General features: G+C 36.9%; 1 protein-coding gene across 3 annotated transcripts in view; it reads left to right on the plus strand.

The window, feature by feature from the left end:
* Positions 1 to 14,064, plus strand: part of DYNC2H1 (dynein cytoplasmic 2 heavy chain 1) — a 367,993-nt gene that overhangs the window by 305,364 nt on the left and 48,565 nt on the right. For all 3 annotated transcript variants that reach the window (XM_062196938.1, XM_062196939.1, XM_062196940.1), the window contains one exon: positions 767 to 856. In XM_062196938.1, the coding sequence (XP_062052922.1) occupies positions 767 to 856 (90 nt within the window). The remainder of the gene's footprint in view (positions 1 to 766; positions 857 to 14,064) is intronic.

A 14,064-nucleotide genomic window follows, 5' to 3' on the forward strand; every position in this document is an offset into this window, starting at 1 on the left:
AGCACCACTTGTTCGGGAACAGAGCCTTTTAAAACTTCACCGGGGATCAGGCAGGGAAGCAGGAGCACCGAATCCCATTAGGATGGGGGTGGAGCTGAACACCGGTCGTTGGGCCATGTGGCCACCTGGCTTCCAGCAATGGCAGTGGGTGCTAGAGCTTGGATGGTATCAGGGTGCAGATCGCACCATAGATAAAACTGTGACATTTTCCTAACAATTATAATGAACATGAATTTATATAATACTTGTGAATTAAAGATATAAGCTATTAATGGAGAATGCTAGCTCACAAATTCATATTTTAGGAAAAGAAAAAAATTATAGTTTCCTTAGTTTTATTTATTTTTAGAATATTTACATTTCTTCTATTTGTACTGAATATCTCAATCTATTTTTGGGAATAAATTTCCATTCTACTTCTCTATTTAGGATTTAAAGGAATTTTGTGGAGACCAAGAAATTTTTTCTGTAAAATCTTTATCATTTATAAAATGTATTTGACAAAATTGGACTTCCTTATGTGCTACATAGTATTTTAAGAAAACCAGTTTAAGTTCATTTGTTAAGAATTTTTACTTTTAAGGATGAATAATTTGTTTTATCTCTGTTTACCAGTTTTATAAGATCAAATAAAAACAAACATAGCTTAATTAAATGAATTCAGAATTTTTATTACAGCAAAAAATTTTCCCAAACACTAGTGTTACATAAAGTCTTTTTTATATGATATACAATATTACTTAGCTTCACCCTTTTTAAATTACAGTGTCCCCTCACATGGCAGAGTAAATGGGAAGGCCCCGAGGATCCCTTACAATACCTTAGAGGGCTTGTCGCTCGCACCCTTGCAATACAGGTAAGACTAAATAATTTAGTAATTGTATTGTGTGACTATATAGTTGTTCATATTGAGATAACATATATAGTAGTGACTAGCAAGAATGATAATATTATATATTTAAACAATCATTATTTCCTATTGTGCCGTCTATGATTTTTATATACTATACTTTGGAAAAAAAGTGTATTCTTTCTGCTTACTGTGGCTTTTTTACCATTTTCAAGAATTTAGAGAAACATCTGCAGTTTTAATAGGTAGATCACATAAATGGCAACTGAAACCAATTTATGATGGTGAGTAGTTTGGTTTAGCAAGTATCCCCCTTTTGGAAACTAATTTTTTTTTTCAAAGTGATCTAGTGAATTTAGTGTAAATCAGTCAGATAGTTACAGGGAAATCAAATAGAATTAAAAATTTTATAGATGGAGCTAGAATGCACTTTTAGGAATAACATGGTATAGGATGGTTGGTGCATGTAAAGTACTTCTTTTCCTTTGTGGTTTTTCTGCTCTCTTACTCTACCTTCTTCTTTACTTGGTGTATCTGCTTCAAAAACCACATTAACTTCTGTCCTATGAGTAACTTGATTTGTCTACTTCTTAATACAGCAGTCTTTATCCACATTTTTTAAATCTTTTGTTTAATGAATGCAAATTTCATAGGTAAACTTTAAGAATATAGTGGTTCTTCCCCCCATATACACACCCTGCCACCCCCACACCCATCCCACCTCCTACTCTCTCCCATCCCATTCATCAATTCATTTTTAATTAACTTTGTATACAGAAGACCAACTCTGTACTAAGTAAAGATTTCAACTCTTTGAGCCCACACACACACACACACACACACTGTATAAAGTACTGTTTGAGAACAAGTTTTGCAGTTAATTCTAATCGTACAACTCCTTAAGCACAGAGGTCCTAATTTAACAATTAGCACTCTTATTTATGAAGTCAGTGATCACCCAAGGCTCTTGCTATAAGCTCACAAGGCTATGGAAACCTTTTGTGACCACTAACTCCATCAGTATTTAGACAAGGCCATAAGCAAGGTGGAAGATCTCTTCTCCCTTCAGAGAAAAGTACATTCTTCTTTGATGGCCCTTCTTTCCACTGGGGTCTTATTTACAGAGATCCTTCATTAGGATATTTTATACAACAGTGTCTTGGCTTTCCATGCCTGAAATGCTCTCATGGGCTTTTTAGCCACATCTGAATGCCTTAAGGGCTGATTCTGAGGTCAGAGTGTTCTTTAAAGCAATTTTCATTCTATGAGTCTGCTTTCCATGTTGGACATTTCCTCCTTTTTAATTCTGCTATTATTATTACCAGGCACTTGATGCTATTTACATGATCTCTTTAACACTTAATCCTATCTATATGTTCACTTTAACACTTAATATGATCACTTTAACAATTAAATTGGCATTTTTACTAGAAATTTTAATGGGATTTTGAGTCCCATAACAAGTTTTTAAACTGTACCCTTAAAAGTAAGGCCATAGGACTGTATATAGAACTATACAGCTTTCAAGTTACAAACTTGTTCCTGCCTCTCTTATTCTCCCTCTTATTTTGTACTGAGATCTGTTTTCAGTTGAGTTTATATACATATGATTAACTGTATGCTAAGAGTGCAACATATAGTATGATAAAGAGAAAAGAAAAAAAAAATGAAACTGTTCCTCGACAGTCAACCGAGGGCTGTTGAAGTTGAAGTCATTGTTTTTCAAAATGTCAATTTTACTTCTACAGCTTTTGTTTTAGGGGCACTATTAGTTCTCACATATCAGGGAGAACATATAGTATTGTCCCTTTGAAACTGGGAGCTTATTTCATTCAGTATGATATTTTCCAGAATCCTCCATTTTGTTGCAAATGACCAGATTTCATTTATTTTTACAGCTATGTGGTATTCCATAGTATCAATATCCCATAATTTCTTTATCCAGTCTTCAGTTGCTGGGCATTTATGTTGATTCCAGGTCTTAGCTATTGTGAACTGAGCTGTAATAAACAAGGAGGTTCAGATAGATCTTTCACATGCTGATTTCATTCCCCTTGGGTAAATTCCAAGAGTGGGATGGCTGGGGTATATGGCAGGTTTATATTCAGGTTTTTGAGGTATCTACATATGTCTCACATAGTAGCCTTACCTGTTTTTCATTCCCACCGAGAGTGGATTAGTATCCCTTTTTCCCCACATCCTTATCAGCATCTGTTGTTGATAGATTTCTGTATGTAAGCCATTCTAACCGGGGTGAGGTGAAACCTCATTGTGGTTTTGATTTGCATTTCGCTGACAGCTAGTGATCCTGAACATATTTCATGTGTCTGTTGGCCATTTGTATTTCTCTTTTGAAAAATGCCTGTTAAAGTCCTTTGCCCATCTCTTTTTTTTCCTTTTTTATTTATTTATTTTTTAACTTTTATTTAATGAATATAAATTTCCAAAGTATAGCTTATGGATTACAATGGCTCCCCCCCTCCCATAACTTCCCTCCCACCCGCAACCCTCCCCTTTCCTGCTCCCTCTCCCCTTCCATTCACATCAAGATTCATTTTCAATTCTCTTTATAATATAGAAGATCAGTTTAGTATATATTAAGTAAAGATTTCAACAGTTTGCTCCCACATAGCAACACAAAGTGAAAAATACTGTTGGAGTACTAGTTATAGCATTAAATAACAGTGTACAGCACATTAAAGACAGAGATCCTACATGATATTTTTAAAAAATTGATTAATTTTCTATGCAATTTCCAATTTAACACCAGGTTGTTTTTTTTTTTATTTTATTTTCAATTATCTTTATATACGGAAGATCGATTCAGTATATATTAAGTAAAGATTTCATCAGTTTGCACCCACCCAGAAACACAAAGTGTAAAAATACTGTTTTAGTACTAGTTATAGCATCACTTCACATTGGACAACACATTAAGGACAGATCTCACATGAGATGTAAGTACACAGTGACTCCTGTTGTTGATTTAACAATTTGACACTCTTGTTTATGGCGTCAGTAATCTCCCTAGGCTCCAGTCATGAGTTGCCAAGGCTATGGAAGCCTTTAGGGTTCGCCGACTTCAATCTTATTCCAATAGGGTCTTAGTCAAAGTGGAAGTTCTCTCCTCCCTTCAGAGAAAGGTACCTCCTTCTTTGATGGCCCATTCTTTCCACTGGGATCTCACTCACAGAGATCTTTCATTTAGGTTTTTTTTTTTTTTTTCTTTCCAGGTGTCTTGGCTTTCCATGCCTACAATACTCTCATGGGCTCTTCGGCCAGATCCAAGTGCCTTAAGGGCTGATTCTGAGGCCAGAGTGCTATTTAGGACATCTGCCTTTCTAGGGGTCTGCTGTGTCTCCCGCTTCCCATGTTGGATCGTTTTTTCCCTTTTTTATTCTATCAGTATTCGCAGACACTAGTCTTGTTTGTGTGATCCCTTTGACTCTTAGACCTATCAGAGTGATCAATTATGAACTGAAATTGATCACTTGGACTAGTGAGATGGCATTGGTACATGCCACCTTGATGGGATTGTATTGGAATCCCCTCTTTGCCCATCTCTTATCTGGGTTGTTGGTTTTGTTACTGTGGAGTTTCTTGATCTCTTTGTAGATTCTGGTTATTAATCCTCTATTAGTCGTGTAGTTTGCAAATAATTTCTACCATTCTATCGGTTGCTTTTTAACTTTCCTGTTTCCTTTGCTGTACAGAAGCTTCTCAGTTTGAGATAATCCCATTTGTTAATTTAGGCTTTGACTGCCTGTGCCTCTGGGGTCTTTCCCAGCTGTTCTTTGCCTTTGCCAATGTCTTGCAGGGTTTCCCTAATGTTCTCTAATAATTTCATGATGTTGGATCATAGATATATATCTTTAATACATGTTGAGTGGATTTTTTTAAGGTGTAGGGAGCAGTCTTGCTTCATGCTTCTGCACATGGAAATCCAGTTTTCCCAGCACCAGACTGCCATTGCTCCAGGGATTGGTTTTAGCTCCTTGTGCAAATATAAATTGGTTGTATTTTAATTTGATTTCTGGTGTTCCTATTCTGTTCCATTGGTCTACCCATCTGTTTTTGTACCAGTACCATGCTGTTTTGATTATAACTGCCCTGTAGTATGTCTTATAATCTGGTATTGTGATGCCTCTGGCTTTGTTTTTGTTGTATAAGATTGCTCTAGCTGTTCAAGGTCTACTGAGCCTCCATATGAATTTCAGCATCAGTTTTTCTAGCTCTGAGAAGAATGTCTCTGGTATTTTGTTTAGTTATCACATTGAATCTATAAATAGCTTTCAGCAAAATGGACATTTTGATGATCTTGATTCCTCCAATACATGAACATGGGGGATTTTTTCCATTTTTTGGTATCCTCTTCTATTTCTTTCTTTAAGATTTTGTAATTCTCATGGTAGAGATCTTTGACATCTTTGGTTATGTTTATTCCAAGGTATTTGATTGTTTTTGTAGCCATTGTAGATGGGATTGATCTTGAAAGTTCTTTCTCAGCCATGAAATTTTCTGTGTATACAAAGGCTATTGATTTTTGTATGTCAATTTTATATCCTGCCACTTTACCAAACTCTTATGAGTTTTAATAGTCTCTTAATGATGGCTTCTCTATATATAGAATCATGTCATGTGCAAATAGTGTTAGTTTGACTTCCTCCTTCCCATTTTGTATCTCTCAGATTTCTTTTTCTTGCCTAATGGCTCTGGCTAAAACTTTCAGGACTATATTGAATAGCAATGTTGAGAATGGGCATCCCTGTCTGGTATCAGTTGTCAGTGGGAATGCTTACATCAATTCCCATTAAACAAAATGCTGGCTGTGGGTTTGTCAGAAATTGCCTTGATTGTGTTGAGGAATGTTTCTTTTAAACACAATTTGCTTAGAGGTTTCATCATGAAAGGATATTGTATTTTGTTAAATGTTTTCTCTGCATCTATTGAGATAATCATATGATTTTTGTTCTTCAGTTCGTTAATATAATGTGTCACATTGATTTGCGAATTTTGAACTATCCCTGCAAACTATGGATAAATCTCACTTGGTCCAGGCGAATGATCTTTCTATTTTTTGGATTTGATTGGCTAGAATTTTGTTGAGGATTTTTCCATCTGTTTATCAGGGTAATTTAGTTCTCTTTCTCTGTATCTTTCTTAAGGGTTAGTGATTAAGGTGATGCTGGCTTCATAGAAGGAGTTTGGGAGGACCCCTGTCCTTTCAGTTGTTTTGAGCAACTTGTAAAGAATTGAAGTTAGTTCTTTAAATGTCTGGTAGAATTTAATAGTGAAGCCATCTGGTCTTGTGCTTTTCTTTGTTTGGAGGATCTTTATTACTAATTTAATTTCTGTCTTGGTTATGGGTCTGTTTAGGTATTCTATGTCTTCATGGCTCAATTTAGGTAGGTTGTATGTGTCTAGGAATCTATCCATTTCTTCTAGGTTTCCCAGTTTGTTGGCATACAACTCTTTGTAGTGTTTCTGATGATTCTTTTTATTCTGTGTTATCTTGTTACATTGCCTTTTTCATCTCTAATTTCATTGATCTGGGTCTTCCCTCTCCTTTTTTTGGTTAGTTGGGTCAATGGTATTTCAATTTTTTTTATTTTTTCAAAAAACCAGCTCTTCATTTTGCTAATCTTTGGTATTTTTTTTGGTTCAGTTTTGTTTATTTCTTCTCTTATTTTAACGATTTTGTTTCTTCTACTAATTTTGAGTTTGGCTTGCTGTTTTTCTAGATCCTTCAGATCCATATATAGTTCATTTATTTGGTGCCTTTTCGGTTTCTTGATTTAGGCACAAATTACTATAAACTTTCCTGTTAACACTGCTTTAGCTGTATCTCACAAATTTTGGTATGTTATATTGTCTTCATTTGTTTCCAGAAATATTTTTATTTTTATTTTTTATGACCCACTGTTAATTCAGAAAAATGTTGCTCATTCTCCATATGTTTGCACATGAAGCAGAGATTCCTGATTTGTTGATTTCCAGCTTCATTGCATTGTGGTCTAGAATATGCATGGTATGATCGATTTCTTTTTTTAATTTGCTGAGACTCACTTTATGGCCTAGTATATGATCAATCCTAGAGAGAATTCCATGCACTGGAGGAAAAAAATGTGTTTTCTGTGGCTATAGGATAGAAGGTTCTGTAGATATCTGCTATGTCTATTTAGTCTATGGTTTTATTTAACTCTGTTGTTTCCTTGTTGGTTTTCTGTCTGGTTGATCTGTACATTGATGAAAGTGAGGTATTGATGTCCCTGTTACTATTGTATTTGAGTCTATATTTCCCTTTAAATGCCTTAACAATTATTTTAAAAAGCCAGATTCCCTGTAATTAGGTGCATATACATTTATAATAGTCACATCTTTCTGTTGAATTGATCCTTTAATCAGTATATGGCATCCTTCTTTGTCTCTTTTAATAGTTTTTGAGTTAAAGTCTATTGTGTGAAGTTAGGATGGCCACACCAGCTCTTTTTTTGTTCTGGTAGCATGGATTATCTTTTTCCATCCTTTCACTTTTAGTCTGCATGTTTCTTTGTTGGTAAGATGTGTTTCTTGTAGGCAGCAAATAGATAGGTTTTCTTTTTAGTCCATTCAGCCAGTCTGTGTCTTTTAACTTGGGAGTTGAGACCATTTACATTCAGTGTGACTGTTGTTAAATACTGTCTTTGTCCTTCCATATTTCCTTAAATAGTTTTGTTATGTATATTGGATTTCATTTGATCTTTTTCTGCATTCATCTTCTTTTGTAGTGATTTTCCTGTTTCTGTGTGTAGCACATCCTTGAGCATCTTTTGTAGGGCTGGCCAAGTAGTTACAAATTCTTTCAATTTCTTCTTGTTGTGGAATATCCTTATTTCTCCTTCATTCATAAATGAGAGTTTTGCAGCATATAGTATTCTGGATTAACAATTTTTTTTCCTCTTTGGACTCCTCTTGGTGAAGTTCTTTTCTGGTCATGTCTATTGGGACTTCTGTGTATTTCTTTTACTTGGATCTCTTTATTTTTCCAGATTGTGGAAGTTCTCTGTAATTTCATTAAGAATGCCTTCTAATCTTATCTCTTTCCATAGCTTCCAGAATTCCTAGGATCCGTATGTTGGGTCGTTTGATAGAATCTATCAATCTCTAACCATGATTTTTAATTTCCTAATTTCTTCTTCTTGCACTTGGTCTGACTGTATTATTTCTGGAAGCTTGTCTTCTAGTTCTGATAGTCTTTTTTTCTGTCTCATCTATTCTATTGCTAAGACTTTCCACTGCATTTTTTATTTGGTCTATTGAATTCTTCATTTCTAGTATTTCATTCTGGTTTCTCTTTAAAATCTCAATTGCTTGGCAGCACTTTCACTTAGATTGTGTATTTGCTTCTAAGTAATCTGACTATTAATTGTCTGATTGTCTTTTTTGTCATATCCTTAATCTCTTCTTCAGCTTCAATATTGAAGATTTGTATTGCTCCTTTGGTGAGTTCATAGTCTTCCTTATTCTTATTCAGTTTTTCCTTTGTTCTTTGGCATTTTTTTGTTGGTTTCTGATTGATTTTATTTTTAAATTGATTTTCCTCTGCTATGAGCTGCTATGCATCTGTGCGTTGCAAGTGGAACCCTGCAGCACCGCCTCCTGGAGCTCTGTTTACTTCTAGATCATGATGGAGGTGGGTACCAGGGCTTTGTACACTAAGCCCTGCCTATCGGGGCTGGGCTTGCTTGTCACTTGTGTGACACAAGCTTGGGTTTTTGCTGTTCAGCACTCCTTGTTGTACAGCTTGCATGGTGGGGAGGAAATCACTCTGAGATGTGATTCTTGTTCCTGAGTGGGGTGTGTTGTGAGGTGGCCCCCGCAATTATGGGTGCATGTGCAGCAAATGCGGCAGTCCCCTGCTTTCACTCATAAATGTAAACAATCATGGCTTCTCCCCTGGCTGAATATCCAGTTGTGGGGAGGCAGGAGACAACAGATGGACTGTGGTGTGCCCATCCTCTCCAAAGTTCTACAATTTCTCCTTCTTGCTTGGAGCTTCAAACACAGTTCTCCCAGCTTCCTTGCCCATCATTATCTGCAGCTCCATGGACTTGGAACCTCTCACTTTGTTCACCTGGAGGGAGGTGGGGATGGCATCAATCTCCTCTCAGCCCCTCCTCCACTCCTTTGCTGCACTTCCACCACCTCTTCCTGCTCTTTGTGCCCCCATTGTGGGCCTAAGCAGTCTCTGGTAGACTCCTGGGCCATTCTTGTGAACTTCTCAAGATTTCACCACCGCTTGTATCTCCTCTGCTCACTAACTGTGCGTGTTTCCCAATTACACTTGGATTGTTCTGCTGCTGTACTGCCATCTTGGCCCCCTCGCTGCACATTCTGCCACATTTTTAAAAGTAAATCATAAATATCCATATCTCTAATTTTGCCATCACTCATTATTGCTGTGTCTTTGAATCCCTTAAGTGTGCATTAAAAAATACTTATTTGTCTGAAAAGCAGAGAGTTAGATAGGTGGATAGATAGATAGTGATCTCTCCACTGGTTCACTTCCTATATGCCTATAACATTCAGGACTGGACCAGACTGGAGCCAGGAAACAGGAACTCAATCTGGTTGGGTGGTGGTAGCAACCTAATTAGTGAAGCTATCACTGCTGCCTCCTCCCTGGGTGCACGTTATCCCAAAGGTAGAATGGAGAATGTAGCCAAGACTCCAACCAAGGTCCTGGGGATTTTGGGTGTTCCAAATGGTACCTTAATCACTGTGCCAAGATGCCTGTCTCTACATTCTCTTTTTTTTAAGATTTATTTACTTATTTGAAAGAGTTACAGAGAGAGGTAAAGACAGACAGAGTGGTCTTCCATCCATTGGTTCATTTCCTAGATGGCTGCAATGGCCAGAGCTGAGCCAGTCCAAAGCCTGGAGCCAGGAGCTTCTTCCAGGTCTCCCACGCGGGTGCAGGGGCCCAAGGACTTGGGCCATTCTACAACTATCCCAGGTCATAGCAGAGAGCTGGATCAGAAGAGGAGCAGCTGGTACTAGAACCAGTGCCCATATAGGATGCTGGCGCTCCAGGCCAGAGCTTTAACCCACTGTGCCACAGTGCCGGCTCCTGTCTCTACTTTATTTTTTTAAGACCACCCACATTTCATTCTCATCTGTTGTTCTTTTAGACCTCAGGTCTCGTTTTTCTTGGTGTTCCATCCTTCTGACACTCACTCTCCTCATCCTGGCTAATTTACACTAGAATCCATTGCATATAAATGAACCATTCTTTTGCCAGCATCTTCAGTATCCCAACTCACTTTTCTTTATGCTTCATCCTGTCTGAAAAACCTTTGAACTTGAATCAGTCTCAGTCTATACACAGGCTGCTGGGCTCTGGTAGTAACACTTCAGATATAAAATTTCTAGTATTTGGATGAGCCCTGGGCACTGTTCATTTACCTTTATTCTGCAGTGTTGTTTCCAGCCTTCACTATTTTCCTGAAAGATCCATTCTGTCACTGACTTCTTTTCCCTTGGCAGAACACGTTTATACTTCACAGAGAAAATTCCAGCTGTGAAATATGAGCACTTGAAAATTCCTACCCTTCTCTTCCATCTCCAAATTTGTCTGAAACCACTCTCATTATCTTTGTTCTAATATAAAAGTAGTCGACCTTCACCATCCCTAGTCCTGTGTACCTGCTCCCATCTACTCTCTTTAGAGACTTCCCCCAGGGCATCTGTCCTTGTTCTTCTGTCCTTTCATCTTTGGTTATCCTGTGTGCCAACCTACAAACGGGACTTCTTTGAAGACATCAGGACCCAGGTGGATGTTGGTTTGGCTTCTATTATTACCAGTCTTCAGGGTTACAGAATTATTGGAGATAAAAGTACTAAAACTCACAATGAGGTGAAAATGAGCGGATAGAGAAGTAGGCAAGAATTCTGAGTTACTCATCTACCTATCTGCTGTGGATAAACCTGTACATAATCAGTCAATAAATGCTGAGAAAATGAGGGAAGGAAGGATGAAGACGCATGAAAGAAGGACAAGTCCATCAGTGATCTTATAAACGGACAGCAATACACTGGTCCTTTGTGTGTTTTAATTACATGACTAGGATAATCTACCACTTGATATGCTTTTCAGTTTTGTTTGCTTTACATGAAGGCAGGGATCTTTTTTTACTTATTTATTTTATTCATGGTTTTGATAATGCATTCTTTTATTACATTTCTGTTGTAGTTTGCTTTAAAATACTGACTATAAATTTAACAGGAATGCATATTTTTAGAATTTTTAAAAAATGTTAATTAGTCTTTACAAATTCAATATAGTTTTCAGATACAGTTCTATATATGATTATCCCTTCCTGCATCCCTCCTTCTCCCTTTATCTTTTTTTTTACTTTTTGAGATAACATTTTAAATGTATTTTAAATCTATATTACAGTAAAATGGCTTAATGCTTTTGTTTTTATAATTAAAAAACAAAAAGACTCTAGTGGGAATATAGGCAGTGGCCATAAAATAATAATTGAATGCAAAAATTACCATTTAACCCATATACAGTAAATTTTAAAGAAATAACAGATCATTAAAGCTATAGTAATATGTCATGTCTTAACCACTGGTTTGACAAAACCATCAAATAAAGTTTTACTTAAACTATATTTGCAGGAATATTGATACATGCAAGCATTTCTTCTTTTAATTTTGGTTACCACATAGAAGGGAGAGCATGTGATATTTTCTTTATATGTTCTGCTTATTTCACTGAACATCATGGCCTACAGTTGCATCCATTTTGATGTAAATGGAGAACTTTTTTTGTTCATAGGTTCATTATTCCAAAACACATTTTCTTTATCCATTCATCTGATGGACACCTTTGTTGATTCCAAAGTTTGGCTCTTGTGAACAGTGCTGCTGTAAACATGGTGGTACAAGTATCTCTGTGATACAGTGTGTTCAAATCTTTTGGGTTTATATCCTATAGTGGGATTGCTGGATCATACATAAAGTTTATTTCTAGTGTTTTAAGAAATCTCTATACTGTTTTACGTAGTAAATTAAAGGCTGCACTAATTTACATTCCCACTAACAGTGTATAAGTGTTTCCCTTTCTATATATCCTCACCAGCATTTGTCACTGTTTTGGGGTAGTAACCATTCTGATAAGGGTGAGGTGATATCTCATTGTGGTTTTGAATTGCTTTGCCCTGGAGGCTAGGGGTCTTGAGCATTTTTTCACATATTTGCTGGCCATTTGTATTTCGTCTTTTGAGAGCTGTCTGTTGAGGTCCTTTGCCCATTTCTTGATTGGTTGTTTTTTGTTAAGTTTAAGTTGCTGATATATTTTGAATATTAATTCTTTATCAGTTAGGTAGCTTGCAAATATTTTATCCTGTAGCAGGATGTTTGAGCAGAGATATGAGACACCAAGGCTTTTTTTTTTTTTTTTTTTGTCGTCTTTCACCTGACATAATGTTTTTTGTTTTTTTTTAACTTTTATTTAGTAAATATAAATTCCCAAAGTACATCTTTTGGATTACAATGGCTTTTCCCACCCATAACCCTCCCATCTCCCGCTCCCTCTCCCATTCCATTCACATCAAGATTCATTTTCAATTATCTTTATATACAGAAGATCAATTTAGTATATATAAAGATTTCAACAGTTTGCACCCACACCGAAACACAAAATGTACAGTACTGTGAGTACTAGTTATAGCATTAATTCACATTGGACAACACATTAAGGACAGAGATCCTACATGGGGAGTAAGTGCACAGTGATTCCTGTTGTTGACTTAACAAATTGGAGAAAATCTTTATTATTCTGGCATAAAGCTCAGTTAGATTCATATCCAAAAAGACTGAGCCCTGAACAAAGAAAAGGATTTTCTTACATATATATTTTTCCTCCTTTGTCTCCCTTATATAGCTAAATGCATACATTTGTTTGGATATTCTACTGATATTCAGCTGTAGATAAAAGATTGCACATAGGTACATAATTGCTGATAGTGTTTAACTAGTTTCCCTTAACACACCTATTTCTTCCCCATGCATACTGAGCTGTATGCTGTCTAGCAGTGGCTAACACCATCACTCTGTGTTCACAGGCAGATATTGGAGCAGTTATAAACAGGTAGATTGGGTTGCATTCCATACCAGAAAAGGCCCTTCTCCTGTATTTGGCTAGGCTCTATCACAATCCCATTTTATCGGGTGCCTCTTCACTCTGTTGGTTGTTTCCTTTACTGTTCAGAAGCTTCTAAGTTTGATATAATCTCATTTGTTTAGTTTTGCTTTTATTGCCTGTGCTTTGGTGGTCTTATCCAAGAAGTCATTCCTTATACCAATGTTTTGGAGTGTTACTACTACATTTTCTTCTGGCAACATCAAAATCTTAGGTGTTAAATTGAAGTCTTTGATCCATCTTGACTTGCATCAAATTTTTTCTCCTACACATACATCTAGTTTTTCCAGCACATTTCAGGCAAGGAATTTTTTTTTTTTTGATAGGCAGAGTGGACAGTGAGAGAGAGAGACAGAAGGAAAGGTCTTCCTTTGCCGTTGGTTCTCCCTCCAATGGCCGCCGCGGCCGGCGAGCTGCGGCCGGCACACCGCGCTGATCCAAAACCAGGAGCCAGGTGCTTCTCCTGGTCTCCCATGGGGTGCAGCGCCCAAGCACTTGGGCCATCCTCCACTGCACCCCCAGGCCATAGCAGAGAGCTGGCCTGGAAGAGAGGCAACCGGGACAGAATCCGGCACCCCACTGGGACTAGAACCCAGTGTGCAGGCGCCGCAAGGTGGAGGATTAGCCTGTTGAGCCACGGCGCCAGCCTAAGCAAGGAATTTTTTAAAATGTGCTACAAATGATAGCCAGCACTATACTGTGTATAAACACACAATAATTGTGCTGTGTAGTTATAATGATAAATATGTGTATTATTGATACTGAACTTAATATCCTTTAAATCAATTTTACATGAATTATAATTTTGGTGAATGCTTATTCATACTTAGCACATTGAATACTAGGCATCAAATCTGAGCACTTTTCTGCTGTAATTTATTTAAAGCTTCACAGCCTTTTAGCCATAATTTTAACAGTTAAATACCTTCCTAACCTTCAAGATAACTTTGACTTGATTATAGCTTACCCTCCATCCTTTCAAATATGGAATAGGTCATATTTCTTTTTTCTACTACTTGAGAGT

The sequence above is a fragment of the Lepus europaeus genome, chromosome 7 (assembly GCF_033115175.1).
Source record: "Lepus europaeus isolate LE1 chromosome 7, mLepTim1.pri, whole genome shotgun sequence".
Lineage (NCBI taxonomy): Eukaryota > Metazoa > Chordata > Mammalia > Lagomorpha > Leporidae > Lepus > Lepus europaeus.